This window comes from Meleagris gallopavo, chromosome 2, assembly GCF_000146605.3.
Source record: "Meleagris gallopavo isolate NT-WF06-2002-E0010 breed Aviagen turkey brand Nicholas breeding stock chromosome 2, Turkey_5.1, whole genome shotgun sequence".
In the NCBI taxonomy this organism is placed as follows: domain Eukaryota; kingdom Metazoa; phylum Chordata; class Aves; order Galliformes; family Phasianidae; genus Meleagris; species Meleagris gallopavo.
In genome coordinates this window covers 31,875,146-31,889,779 of record NC_015012.2, presented here as the reverse complement: position 1 = coordinate 31,889,779, position 14,634 = coordinate 31,875,146, and the positions used below count along the sequence as shown (strand labels likewise).

Here is a 14,634-nt window from a genome sequence, read left to right as displayed (position 1 = left end):
AGATATATGAAACTCCAGATGGTCATGAGACTAAAAATTAACCTAAAATATGTCATGCAAGTCTAGTGCTCAGTAGCAAAAGTGAAGGTTCACAAAAACACAACTGTAACTGCTGGTGTACAAGTTTTATCTCCATTCTCCCAGTAACTCTATGCATCCTTTCACTATTCCATCATTGGAATACTTGACCTTTCACCTTTAACAGTGTCTTTAATGCAGATATATGTTGTTTGCTCTTACTCCTGAATTAATTCTACTGAGGAGGGTTAGTGGTAGACTTCAAAAAATCCAGTATCCAAAAAGCACTCTAATTTGCACATTCAGTTCTTTCAGAATAAACACGGTAGCAATTGTATTCTTTGCCAAATACAAATTGCACTTTATAGAATTAATTTTGCCTGTTTAATAAATCAAGACATGAAGCTCATAAAAACTTCTACTGACAAATCAACAAACCAAATAAAATATTCCACAAGTTCCATCTGCAAGTGTTTTTAAAATACAATTGATTATATTCATAAATGTCTCAAAGATTTCAGTGTACTTAGTACATCCAGTTTTTGCATGAAATTTGCATTTTAGCTGAATGTTGTTAACCAGTGGATCAATTCAGTGAGAGGTGAGTTTTCCTTCACTTACACAACCTTAAAATTAAATTAGAGGCCTTTACGGAAAGTACAGTTCCAGAATTTATTCAGTAAAAAAGAACTACCAGAGGTATTTTTTTAACCTATTAATTTAAGAGTCCAGGCTACATGATGTGGATCTCTCTTCTGGTCTTGAAAATTGATATGCAGTTCTAAACCTGTCAAATAGTGTTGCTCACTGTTCAAACACATCCTCTGTGTCAATGCAGGGTTCAGTCCTCCCAGCCCCTGAGTTCAGTGAGTGCCTAAGGCTCAAGGTACAGTATTTGTAGGCTTCATCATATGGTCTGCTCTCATAAGCAGGATTAATGATCTAGCTAAAAACTAGGTAAATCAAAAGTGAGTCACTTTTTTTTACCATTTAAAATGTAATTATCTCAGAGGCACAGCAGAGAACATAATTCCAGGTGAACAGCAACCTTACTTACCATTCACAATGGATTCTAGGAAAGAAATTTAGCAACAACTTCTCCACTTCAAACTGCCGAGGAATTCAGAAAGCAGAAGGTACTGATCCTAGTATCCTGGCAGCTTCCCAGCTTTTTGGGCTAATGTTCTTCCTCCTGAAAAACACACAATGACATCTTAAATGACCACAGATGGTCAGGGCCTTGGTTTTAGGTCTTGATTCAAGTGAAGATAAAAACAATATATTCCTAGTACTTGTAATGCACTTACAAAAATAAACCACGTTCTGTTACAAGGAGCTCTGCTTCATTACAGGCTGGTGGGCATCTGAGTCAAGAACAGACTTACTCATGCAGTGACTTGTAAGACCAGTAAACCACAAATGAAAACTACAAGGGCTGGTATAGAAAGCATGCCGGCATTGTAATTACTTTGCCTACCTACATAAGATTATTCATATGTGTAAACTATGAGGATTAAAACCAGAAGGCGCATGCTGCAGATATTTGCCACTTACACACGCACCACAAAATTTTCTTCTGTGCCAACTGCCAGAATGAGATATGTTCAGCACTTCTAAGTCACACATAAACTCTTTGGCTTGCGTTCAGCACTTCTGCAAAAGGAATGTAACCATACTCTTAAGCACTTCTTGCACGAGGGGTTCAGTTTCACATATGCTGTTGACAGTGTAACACTACGCCAGCAGAACCTGTAGAAAACGCAGAGATGGTTGTGTTTAAACTGTGTCTTATTCTGTGCTATGTAGCATCATGCCAAGGTTGGGCAGGTTGGTGAAACACAAGTGAGGCGGTTGAAAGAAAATCATTGTCTGACATAAGATATTTCCAGTGAAATTAACAGTGAAACAATTTCCAAAATCTTATGTCTTCCTACTTCACTTGAGGATTTTGGGTCTGTCCTTTGTGTATTCCTTTCTGCTGTGCAGAGGAATCACAGCTATCTGTTTGTAAAAACAGCCCTTTGGTTGTTTTCCTGCACTCCTCGTGAATGTCTGTTTTGATTGTCACATGGCTGATGTTAAATACTTCTTTGCAGACATTGATGAATGTGTGAATGGCACAGTGTGCGGCAGCCACGGGTTCTGTGAAAACATGGATGGCTCCTATCGCTGCCTCTGTTACCAGGGCTATCAGGACTCACAGGATGGGCAAGGGTGTACAGGTGAGTTCCCACTTGCAAGTGGTCTCTCTTGTAAGGTTCTAGCAAGTAAAAAGCAGCTGATAAGCAAAATGCATTTCCTCACAAGAACGTATTTCTTTTTTCATCATTTTTACTGAAGTTGTGCCATGTGCTAACAAAATAAAGTTGAGCTGTGCTTTGCTCACTGAACACTGTGCCAGGTGGAAATATAACTGTTTAGTCATGTAGTGAGAACTTGTTACTAGAACGGTACAGAAAACGACAGTAAATAAGCTGAACCACTCATTTTCTCTCTTAGAAAAAGATAAAAACATACAAGAAAACATACTGTTTCTGAATGTCAGAACCATGCACAGGTATAAATCCTGACAGTGAATTTAATGCTTTAGCCTATTTAAATGCAACATCTGTTTAGTCTCTTAACTGAATAACCAGAACTCTGTAGTACCTCCTACAGGAAATAAAGTCTGGCATGTGGTACATGCAGACTGAATTAGATGGCATGCCTCCCTAGGCACACTGTATTTGAACGTATTTTAACACTGAATTCAAGCGCCAGGAAAGACACCCATCACCATGAAAAGATGTGAGATTTTCATACATGCGTAAATAGTGCCCGTTTCTTTTTAAGTAATAGGTTTCTCTGTCTGTTGTTAATACAACAATCAGTGTTTGAGGCAGCACAAGTTTCTAATAGAAAATTAGTACCAGATCAAGGAAAGGTATTCATCAAACAATTTCTTCAAACCAGAATTAGGACAAAACTCAGTCTTTCAGTTCTTACCTTCTTTAATACACACAGTCCTGGAAATACGGTGGACAATTGTAAAATGTTTATACATTTCAATGAAGGTTATTTAAGCAAAAGAATTTTAGGAAAAATGTAAATTCCTGGCCAGGCAACGTTCTTCAAAGTTAAAATGCATGTTTATAAAAAATAAACATACACAAAGCAGTGTTCAATCATGAGTAGATATTCATTCTTTCTGCAAAAAGTATAAAAGACTGCCTCACAAATTACACTTTAGACTGTACTCAATTATAGATATTTCCAAACCATAATGAAGAAATTATAACTTTCAGATTCTACCACTAGTTGAAACACTAAGTAGTTTTCAATGGTAAACTTTAACAGCCCAAAAGGGAATAAAGTCATACTGAGAGTATTTGGTGACCTTTAAAGAGTAGACAACTCTCCCATAAACTGAAAGCATTTCAGAGTAGACTAATTAGTAGGTATGTGGAATCCAAGTTAAAAATATGTGGATTTTTTGTTTGTTTGTTTAATAGTTGGCCAGTCACAGTTATTAGTTTGGAGCATCTGAAGGTGGGAGAGGAAATTTGTGCAGGAAAATAACCCTTGTGGGCTGCAGAGCAGCCTCTGAGAACTCACACAGATACAGAACACATGCAGTGGAAGTGCATGCAGAGAATTCATTGTTCAATGGATGTTCACTGGAAAAATGGGTTTCTGAGACGAAAAGTAAACTGTCTTTTCATAGTGCAGTCTGTATCGCACCACTTATTTCACTCCCTGCATTTACTGGAAGTTTGATAATAAAGAGAACAAGTTTGGTGGTAGTAGCTCTTTTAAGAATACAAATGAAATGAGACTCAATTTTAAAGCCCAAGAAAATGGTGCTGAGAAAATATTTAGAAATGAAAAAGCAACCCCCCAAAAAAAGAAACAAAAGAAAACTGGTGTTCCAGTCTACAAGCAGTCCCCAAACAGCACCAATCTTTTTATAAACTGCATTGTGGCTTTCGTGTACCTTTATTTCAAAGGGCCAAACTACTTGTTTATGAGCCCACTTAGGTATTAGTGAGGTTTTAATCCTTCCCCAGAGATCATATCTGAAATCTGGCAGACATCACTGGCACAGATACAGCAGATAAAAGAATAAACTGTCAGTAGCGGCTTTGAATTGATTTATGTTTCTGCCTTTTCACCCAGATGTGAATGAATGTGAAATGCTGAGCGGGGTATGTGGCGAAGCCCTCTGTGAAAACGTCGATGGTTCTTTCCTGTGCCTGTGTTCTGATGAAAACCAGGAGTACGATCCCATGACCGGACAGTGTCGCTTCCGTACCACACCAGGTAAAATACCTGCAGATTTTTGAATGCTTGGCATGATTTTCAGTGAATATATAACCTGTGCAAAGGTAAAGTTGGTAGAAATTCTTGTGTTAATAACAGAAAACTAAAACTTTGTTGTCCTTAATATGTGTGTATGAGAGGAGCTGTGTCTAGGATCAAATAATATTATCAGTGCATCGTGAAAATATACTCTGGTACTCTGGCACCCTTTGAAGTTTTTTATACCAACAGCCTTGGTAGTAACAGCGAACACTTAGAGCAGTTAAGATCAAACAATCTCATATTTGCTGTGCTGTGACAATGAATTGTGATGTGACATCAAATGTACAGCGTGAGTGATTTTTATTTTTTCTTATTTTTACAATGATCTATCAGTATTCTTGGACAATGTTCAAGGGAGAATATGATTAAAAACAAAATTTGTATATAGTGGTCTTCTCATAGCGTTAAATAGTACCAATGTGAGTCCTCAGAAAAGGTGATTAGGAAAGCCTAAACACTGAATTGTCAGTGGCTGTGCACCCTTTGCACATTTTACTCCATCTTTTGTCCTGTTTTTCCTCATTGTCCATCTTCCAAGATTTGTGAGGTCTCGTTCAGGTGTGCTGGATGTTGCAAATACTACTGCAGGTACACTCTTTAAGAACAAACTTTGAACTCATGAATTTGCCTCCAGTTTTCTAGACTGATCTAGAAGCAACCCAGTGTAGGGAGCAACAGAGAACAATTAACAAAGGAATTAACTTGCACATTTTTCCCCCCCTGGAATGTAAATCTTGGTATTTTTCTATTTTCCTCTTACACTGTAGTCGGACTTAGCTTCTGGAACACTTTAAAAAAACTGACTGTTCTTCTAGATGCAGACTTCAGAACTTAAAAAGCTGTGGCTATTTTCTGGTATCACTTAGACTTGTAAACAAGGTTGAAACATCTGTGACCCAAGTGCAACAAGTATTTAGATTGTTGAATACAGCACTCAGCAGCACAGAAGATGCTGCTTGTGAAATACCATAAACAGCTGACTGACAAGCTGAAACTTCTACAAAATCCTATGAGAAAGATTCAGGCCTACAGGAATGAAAAAAGGAAGATAGCTGAAGCAGAAACCCCAACAGGTGACAGGATGAGGGGAAATGGCCTCAAATTGCACCAGAGTAAGTTTAGGTGGATATCAGGAAAAACTTCTTTACAGAAAGGGTTGCTAAGCAGTGGAATAGGCTCCCCAGGGAGGTGGTTGAGCTATATCACAATCTGAGTTTCCGTCATCTATGAAGACGTGGTCTCAGATATCGTTTGTAAACATGCCACTTCTACTCTTCCTGAATTGTGTATATGCCTGTGTCTGTAATACACTGCACACATGCATTAGGTGGTGTAGATTGCCACATGCGGAGCCAGCTGAGAAATCTGTAAGATTACACCTTGACTGTAGGCACATACCAATATATTTTTACTTTATTTCTGAAAATGGAGCTCAGAAAGTGTATTACTCGTGCCATTTGCTCAGTCACTTGAGTCTTTGCTGAGGTTTTAGAAGTCATGAATTTGTAACGATTCACACATTTTCACTTTAACAACTACATCACTGATTCTGCATGCAAATAAGAGATAGGTATGGGGTAAGAAAGATCTCATCAGGTAAATTTATTTTAAGGTTTTGTCTCAGACCATTTCCTAGATAAATAAATGTCTATGCTACAGTCAAATCACATACTAATGTCCTGATTACACAATGAATCCTGTAATGCTAATGCACATTTTTGCACATTACTGAAGCATATTGTTAGATCAAGGTTACATTAAGATCTATAAATCTATTTCTGATAAATACTTCATACTGCATCTAGCAGCAGATAGATTCTGTCTTCCAGACTGTTAATTTAACAGTTGTATCAACCTGATAAAATTACTTTACCTGAGTGCCTTAGATAGAGGAATATTTTACTTTTTTAGCAACAGCAAAAAAAGGAAAACAAGCAACAGTATGAAATAGCAAGTCCATTTCCTATCATATTTGGTCCAAATACTTACTGAAACCACTTTCAAAAACAACCTATTTACTAAATGGTTAATAGTGTATGAAAGAAATTATAAGCTTGTAGACGTAGACTCATCTTGATTTAAAAAATAATAATAAAAAAATTTAGTGTCTCATTTGCTTTCCAAACGTTCATGAAGCCTTCTTGACTAACCCTCAGACACAGCTGTGTAAACAACAGACCTTTAAGCTGCTGAACAGATAATGGGAGGAAAAACCAACACATCGTATGTAAAATGGGAATAAACAATCACACCATGAGATTGTCTCCCATTCCTCTTGGGGCAGCTTCTGGTGTTCTTTCTCTGGTAAACAGCATGAAAAGTGCCATGCATTTTCTCCTGCTTAGAAGCATTTGGCTTTGATTCAGTTAGACAGATGGCAGACAGCCAAAGAAAATGTATAACTTAGTAGCTCAAGTACTGCTCTCTCACCTTGGAATAACAGATTCAGTTCCCTGGTTTCTGTGACACACGATAGTCTTAACTTGGTTCCTATTGGACAGCAGCTGATACCACAAAACCGCTGTACTTTATGAAATTCAGCACATTATGGAAAATTGTAATTATCTGATGAGGGGAGACCACAGACTAAACTAACAAAGATGAAATAAGCACTCAGCTGGGTGTTTCCTTTAATGTACAACTTAGTTATATTGGCAAAAGAGCAAAGGAAAATTTGCCTTGTAGGTGGCAACATTGTACTACATTTGAGTAGAGGAATCTGCCAGCTCCTCAATCTCCAAAAACAGACACAGGCACTTTTCTGAGGAAAATAGAAATAAATCTAATTGTCTGTTTGAAATAAGAAGCCAAAAGAACTATTACACACGTTCATACTACTGAAGTGCAGTAACAGGCAGTCTTTATTGCTTTTTTGAAAATGAATCTATTATTTGCATGCTCAGTAAAGCTGCCTTGTCTCACCTGCTTGCGTCCTGTCGGGAAGGCAGGACGGGTTTCAGGTATTGAGCTGGAGTTCCTTCAGCATCTGTTGTGCAATCGCTGCCTTTGAGCTCCCACCTCACAGCCATTTCTTTATATGTGAAGGGGATGAGAAAAAAGATGCATTCTGTAACTTGTGCGAAGAAGCTGAGCATTGCCTCCATGAGACGGCCAGAGGGAGGGGCAAACAGACACAGTGCTCAAGTGAACGTGGTTCTCCCAGCTACATAGTGTTTGTATGCTGGCAGCCTTGAGTATCTTCTTGAGTTTTAATTCCCACCTGGACACCTTACTTGACAGTTCTCTGCCGCTTGGCATATTGCGCAAGAGACTGAGAAGAAACAGATGAAATCTCAAACAGTGGAAAATCAATCAATATGCAATTATTTGTAGGGTGTTTTTATGAATTTCAGTATTTCTAATTGAAGTGCTAGGCAAGAAGCATTTCCCAAGAAGAAAAGGGAATGAACAAATCACCTCAGGGCTTATCTAAAATTCCAGAACAAAGTTTCTGTTTTGATTAATAAATGTGAACCACTCAGTTACATTATGGATGGCGCATGGCAAGTTTGTCATATTGATCAAGTGCGATTAACAATTTCATGTGATAGTTTCTTTACTGAGCTCTTGAAGAGAATTTTTATGCAAGTGCAAGGTTAGATGGACAGGATTCTGAAAATATAGAAGCTTAAATTATGTATTTCTTTTCAAACTCACTCCTTTGCGTACTTAAGGAGTGCCTTGCTTTTAAAAGTCTTTGACTGTTAATGTCTTTTATTGGATCTATGGGAAAGAGTGTTTTTCCTCAAGTCCTTATGTATATATAAGCAGGAGAGGACCCACTCAACTGCAAAGGGCAGAAAATACTATTTCTTGGCTGGATGCCTGCAAAGCCTATTTTAAAGTAAAATGCAGAGTCAGTTAACTCGACATCTGTATTATATTCCTCTGCTTACTGCAGAGTTGCACAGTTACTTTTGCCAAAATCATGAAGGGCTTTGTTTTCAAGTATGGACTGTGCTTTTTTTCCCCAGTAAAATCAAAAGGAAATGTTCATTCTTTGGAGAATCAGTCCTTTCCAGTTTGTGCCTTAGCTTCTTTATCTGTAAAATGAGGTTGTGTAATGTTTGCTCATGTCTGTGAAGGGCATCAAGGTTCATACATGAAAAGCACAGCGTTGGGCATGATAGTTAGATAGTTATGACAGCAGGTAGTTCATGCATCACTTGAAAGTGATGAAAAATTCCATTTTTGGCCAAGTTGGAGAATGGGTCTGATAAAGAACAGTTATGAACTCCCATCATTCTTTGCAAGAACAAAAAGGTGAAAACAGAATTTGTACCTAACTATTTTCTTCTCAACCAGGCAACACTATTCTTCACTGCAGTGACTTCAGAACTGTGACTCGCATGACTCTCCTGTAAAACAAATCTATTTATTTCACATATCATCTTACACAGATGTTCTCTTCACTTTTAGAATTGCCAATAGAGCCTGATCAACACGAAGATGGAAAGAAGGAGTGCTACTACAATCTGAACGATGCTAACTTCTGTGACAATGTGCTTGCGTCCAATGTAACCAAACAAGAATGCTGCTGTACTTTGGGTGCTGGCTGGGGTGATAACTGTGAAATCTTCCCATGCCCTGTCTTTGGAACTGGTAAGATGAAGCTGTCCATCCATGTGTAAATTTCTGAAGCACTGTATTTTTGTTAACTTTAGTATGCCTTGCTGTCAGAGAAGGCTTTCGCATTAGATTCCCTATTTTGTAGAATATTGCCATGATTTTTTCAGGGGAGATTTCTGTAGAGGAAAAGTCAATAGGAATAATTCATATCTGGTCTAAATCCACTTGCTTTGCCACAGTTAACCTAGGGATAAAATGTTACCAGGCAGCATTATCTCCAATAGATTTTAAACAAAAATGGATTCTCACAGAAAGTATAGATGCAATGGCACCATTTTAGTTAGATTTTTTTCCACAAGCTGGAAAACAAATGTAAGCATCACATGCTTTTGAGTCTGTAGTTATTCTTCATAATGTTGTTTCTACATCACTATGAATTACTGATTTATATTATGATGTTAGTTTTACATTTTCCGACTTACTGATCAATACTGCTAATCATGCTCTCTGCAGACAATTGTGTAACCTCTAAATATTAAATTAGAAAAACATAGCCATATGATACTTATCACAAATACTGAAAACAATACTTGAAATACAAACAGTGATGGCTGAAATTCGGAACCATCTGGAAAAAATCACATTAAAAGAGAACATGCATAAACTTTTTTATATTAAATGGTAAAGATTAGTTTCTACTCACATGCATCATCTTGTTTAGTTCCTGTTTTAACTGTAGTTTAAGATCAGTGAAACTGTAATGAAGCACATTAGGTAAACATTCTGCTTGGATAGGTTTACTTGATTCTGTACAGTCTCCAAGACACTTTAAACAATTATCCTCTGTTACCCATAAGATGTTCTCCTGTTGCAGTTAATTACGCTTTTCACTGAGGGTTGTATCTCAGTTGGGATGTGTCTACACTGCAGCTTGCAGTGTAGCTCAGAAAGGCCACTTTAATTACAATAATTTTGCTATTGGCATTGTTAGAACAGCAGTGCAGCATGTAACCCGATGAAGACTATATTCTTCAGACAAGAAGCTAGGTAAATGAGTTTACATTCAGCTCTGTGATAGCTAGGTGTCCTAGCCCTGTTTTTCAAAACTTCCTCTGCCAGTAGTGCTGAGAGCAGCAAAACGTTGAGCTGTAGAATTAGCATCACCCATTTAGCTGAAGGTGTGCATGATGGCCTGATAGATGTGTATAAGGCAAAAGGTTGCCTCAGATTTCTCAAACTATCCTGAAACATGTATGTAACAAGTATATGCAAGTATTTTTTCTGGACAGCATAATTTTTGTTTTTTCCCTCTCTTGTAGCTGAATTCACTGATTTGTGTCCTGAAGGGAAAGGCTTCATTCCCTCTGAAGAATCATCTTATGGGCTTCTTGCTGAGAATTACAAAGGTCAGTGCTGATTCATATCAATTACTTCAGAATTTCTGGTAGTTGATTGACTAGAAATGTGAGCTAGCAATATAAACATATCAGTTCAAATTTTAGTAGGTGACAAAAACTGTTTGTGATATGGAACAGAGCTGAAAATCATCATTTGACAGACAACATCAATTATACGGTCTCTGTGACATTCCAGTTTATTTTATATTAAGTGCTATATATTGTAAGACTAGATGCCGAGACTGTAAACCTCAAATAGTCATCTATATACAAAATGCAAAGCAATCTTAACAGTGTAGACAAATGCGTGGCAGCTGGGAGGAGGTGCTGTGTTAAAATTAGACTTAGAAGAATATAAAAACTGACAGAGGTTCAGCAGTGACATTCTCTTTACAGAACTTCATGAACTTATTCCCGAACAAAAGACTGTAGAGAATGTGAGTGACAGAAATCTGAGCCTGTGGGTGTGGACAAGAGGGAGTTGACATCACTAAGAGAAGAGTGAGATCAGGGAAATTCCTGTTTGAAAAGTAGTCACTCATATTTGTGAAATCAATTTTCCTCAGAATATGGTGTCATGTACTGTATTAGTTAGCTGAAATGAAATCAGTGATTTGTGTTTGAGTTATGCAGGAACTGCAGTATCTTTAAAAAGTTTACAAATTGTATATATTTTTTCCTATTAGAATCACTGTTTTACAAATCAAGAATTTATGTAGAAATTACCATGTGTTCACATCACATAAAAAATGCAATAGAATCGGATATTTTTAAAAAGAGCTAATATTAATAGAGGCATACTGTCAAATGGTTGATAAACACTGGCCAGAGTTGCTTCTAGCTAAATCCCTGCTCTGTCAGTATTAAATCTGAGAGATGACAAAAACTGATGGTGAAAGATTTTCTTCATAGGATTTTTATCTGTACATTTTTTTAACTATCCTTCCTCAATGACCAGGATACTGATAGGTCATTTTTCCTATCCAGTTAGTGAATAGTTCCATTCTCTGCCCTTCTCCTATCTTTCAGTGTTGTCCTCATTAAGTATTTATTGTACCTCTCCTTGCTTTTCACAAATTGAGGAATATGAGGTACTTTGCTTCACAGGGACATGGAAAAGATACTGAAAATTGTGAAGCACTAACACCCAGATTCATTCAAAATAATTTGGGCATTTAAACTGGGTTTTTGTGTAAGATCTTCAGTCTCTAGAGGTGTCTCTTTGTTGACCATCTTAGAGTGAGTAAAGAAAAAGGTGTCATGGGATCACTCCGGACCTATGACTGATGACATGAACTGGCTAGGATGACAGTTTCCATCTTGACAAGTCATGATACTATTTCAGAACTTCTCTTGAAGCACCTAACATTCTGTAAGGGTACATTTATTTGAGGATTGTTTAAGCATGTTATTTATCTGTATAGAGATTTCTGTGGATTTGGGACACAGTATGTGCACATGATGTCCAGATGTCTCAAACCAAATCTGCACTGGTTTTGTTGTGCTACCTCAGGGTTGGTAACATCTCTAGCTGCCGTGAGTACCGGAGGGCGGAAATATTTCATCTGGAAATATCTTCAACAACTCCTTGCCATAATGAGACTCTTTCTGTTTTTATAAGTTTATTTCCTAATAACCTTAGGAACGGCACAGAGGACAGACAATAAATGGACAAGTCCTTCTAATAATGTGATCTTGCTCTGTTACACTAACTTGTGTTTCTGTTGCTCTTGTCAGCAAACTTTTCCATATAGGAAAAGCTCCTGTTTCATTTGAAATTATCTGTCAGAAGTGAATATGCTCAGCCAGGTTCTCCCACTTTTCCCCAGACAGACACATACCTCTGTTCCACAGCAAAAAGAAAGACATGTACAGACATCCAGTTAAATAATATTTCTTATTAATCTTTGCATTGCTGCTAAACAGTCCAACTTAAAATATTTCATGTTTGAAGCCACTTAGGGGCTGGAAGAGTAACTATAAAAATAAATAGCTTTATTGTTCTTTCAGTTCCTCTGGAAAAGTGTTTGAATAATTTGCCTTTAAAACTGATGTACAACTGGAAATGACAGTTTGAGGCTGAAGTATATATTGCTCTAGTGTAAAATGGGGAGTAAATCTATAGAAGACAGTGGATTGAGACAACTGGTATTGAGAGAAAATCACTTGCTTGTTATTGCTGTTTTTATTACCAACCTAGCTTCAACAGAGTGCTTTAGCAGTCTAGCAGATAGGTTGAGCAAATGAAAGAGAGTTGGAAAAAAAGAAGCGAATGGAATTCCAACACTAACAAATACATAAATACACAGCTGGGAACAAAAACTTGTACAAATGCGAAATGGTATGTATGAGCTGGCATATGTCTGATGGGAAACCTCCCTGAAAACATTTAGCCTCATCTGAAGGTGTGATGGATTCTCTTTGTCACTTGGTGGCTCTAAGAGCTGCAGCGCTGCATTTTGCAACAGACACAATTATTTCTATGGGGAAGGAAGTCTCCAGTGAACTTTTTGATACGTTTGAATAATGAAATCACTAACAGTGCCAATAGGAGGATTCTCTGCTACACACAGCAGTTGCCAAACTGCGGGGAAAGAAAGAGAGCAGCGACGAAAGTCAGTAAGATAACTGCTTAGTTCTGTAGTAAGATGATGTGATTTGATTGGATTTCATGGTGAGTATCCCTTGGGTAAAGCAAATTATATTGAAAAGCATAGGCCTGGCTGTTTTGAGTCTGTTTTGCTTGCCTTAAGGCTAGATAGAAGAGCTGCAGGCTCTCCCAGTGTCACAGGCTTTACTCTGTGCAGTTCATCTACTGTGTGTATGTGCCATAAGAATTACTCTGACAAGAGAAAGTTATAGTGCACAAGTTTTCTCTTTTCTACTTTGGCTATCTGCAAACAACTGTCTTTTCTATATCGGATTTATTTTTTCTATGAATATCTGTGCTGCTAGGCCCCACTGTTTAAAGTGCACTTTACTTCAACAGATGTGTACAGGCTTTATTCCATTCTGCTCTTCTGCGTGTCGTTGTAGTAACTATGATAATGCAGCCTTTAATGTTTTCTTTTCAGATGCTGATGAATGCCAGCTCTTTGGACAAGAAATCTGTAAAAATGGCTTCTGTTTGAATACACAGCCAGGTTATGAGTGCTACTGCAAACAAGGCACATACTATGACCCTGTTAAGCTCCAGTGCTTTGGTAAGTTTATTTAAAGTGGTCTTGTCACTGTAATGGTATGCAGATGGGCAAAACAAGCAGACTCAAACAGCTGAATTCCCACCAGAACTGCAGTACTCCCAGTAAGGGGAGAGGTACACAGGGCCTCCAAACTCCTGTAGTAGCAGCTTTTTCAGAGGCACGGGGTCATTTCTTTTCCCTTCTGCTTGGCTGGGCAGCAATTTGGGCTGACATGGTAATGGCATGTAGAGCAGAGTTTGCTTTATTTGCTTCCTTTCTCAGCAAACTGCCCCCAAGAGTTTGCATCTCCAAAACAGCTCCTTGTGCTCCCTCGAGTGTATTTTAGAGCTGCTACCAGCCCTTATCCAGGCAGCACAGTGATTGGAGGTAGCTCCCTCCCTATAAACACACACTGCTGCTTTACTGCACCAGCTAATTTTTAGCTTTCTGCTCTTTGTACATGGGGCAAACACTTGAAGTCAGTATTTGTTAAGCGTGCTGGTTTTAGCATAATAGTATTTAGTATAATAAATCAACAGAGGGTTTTTTTGTTTGCTTGTTTTTAAGTACAGATTATTTTCCACAAGGAGTTAAAATGCAATGTGAAATTACAGTTCAGGTCACTGAAGCTCAGTTTAGTCCACAGAATTTTGTACTCCTTTGGTTATGGTATTCAGCTAAAAATTAGTGTGACTCTGGCTTTTATTTTGTAAGCAAATAACCTTGAAAAATGTGCAGAATAGCATAATGAAAGGAAGTAATTTTTGCAACCACAATAAGAGAGTCTTTTCACCTTGGGTTTCTAAGATTGTTTCTCTACAAAGTTTGGTTGGTTTTGTTTTTGTTTTTCTTTGCTAATTTAAGGTAATTTCTTTTAAGTAAGGCCTGTTCTTCCCTTTGGGCTAAATTTCTGCTTTTCTTCTCCAACCCAAACTAAGAAACATTGTGGCCAGATAACTTAATCCTTCCTTCTGATGAGCTCATGAATAGTCTCAGAGAGCATGCCCACCTCTAATTCCTGCTAGTACTATCCCATGGGGATAGGAACTTGTGAATCAGCTGCAGCTGTGCTGGATGCGGGGTATGCCTGGCACTCCTACCTCAGCAAACCTCCTGATCCAGATGCT

General features: G+C 37.9%; 1 protein-coding gene across 1 annotated transcript in view; it reads left to right on the top strand.

Annotated features, from left to right (window-relative positions):
- Positions 1 to 14,634, top strand: part of LOC100542113 (latent-transforming growth factor beta-binding protein 1) — a 63,135-nt gene that overhangs the window by 35,374 nt on the left and 13,127 nt on the right. Inside the window, exons 15-19 of the mRNA XM_010706882.3 lie at positions 2,115 to 2,240; positions 4,174 to 4,317; positions 8,779 to 8,961; positions 10,248 to 10,334; positions 13,400 to 13,528. Of these exons, the coding sequence (XP_010705184.1) occupies positions 2,115 to 2,240; positions 4,174 to 4,317; positions 8,779 to 8,961; positions 10,248 to 10,334; positions 13,400 to 13,528 (669 nt within the window). The remainder of the gene's footprint in view (positions 1 to 2,114; positions 2,241 to 4,173; positions 4,318 to 8,778; positions 8,962 to 10,247; positions 10,335 to 13,399; positions 13,529 to 14,634) is intronic.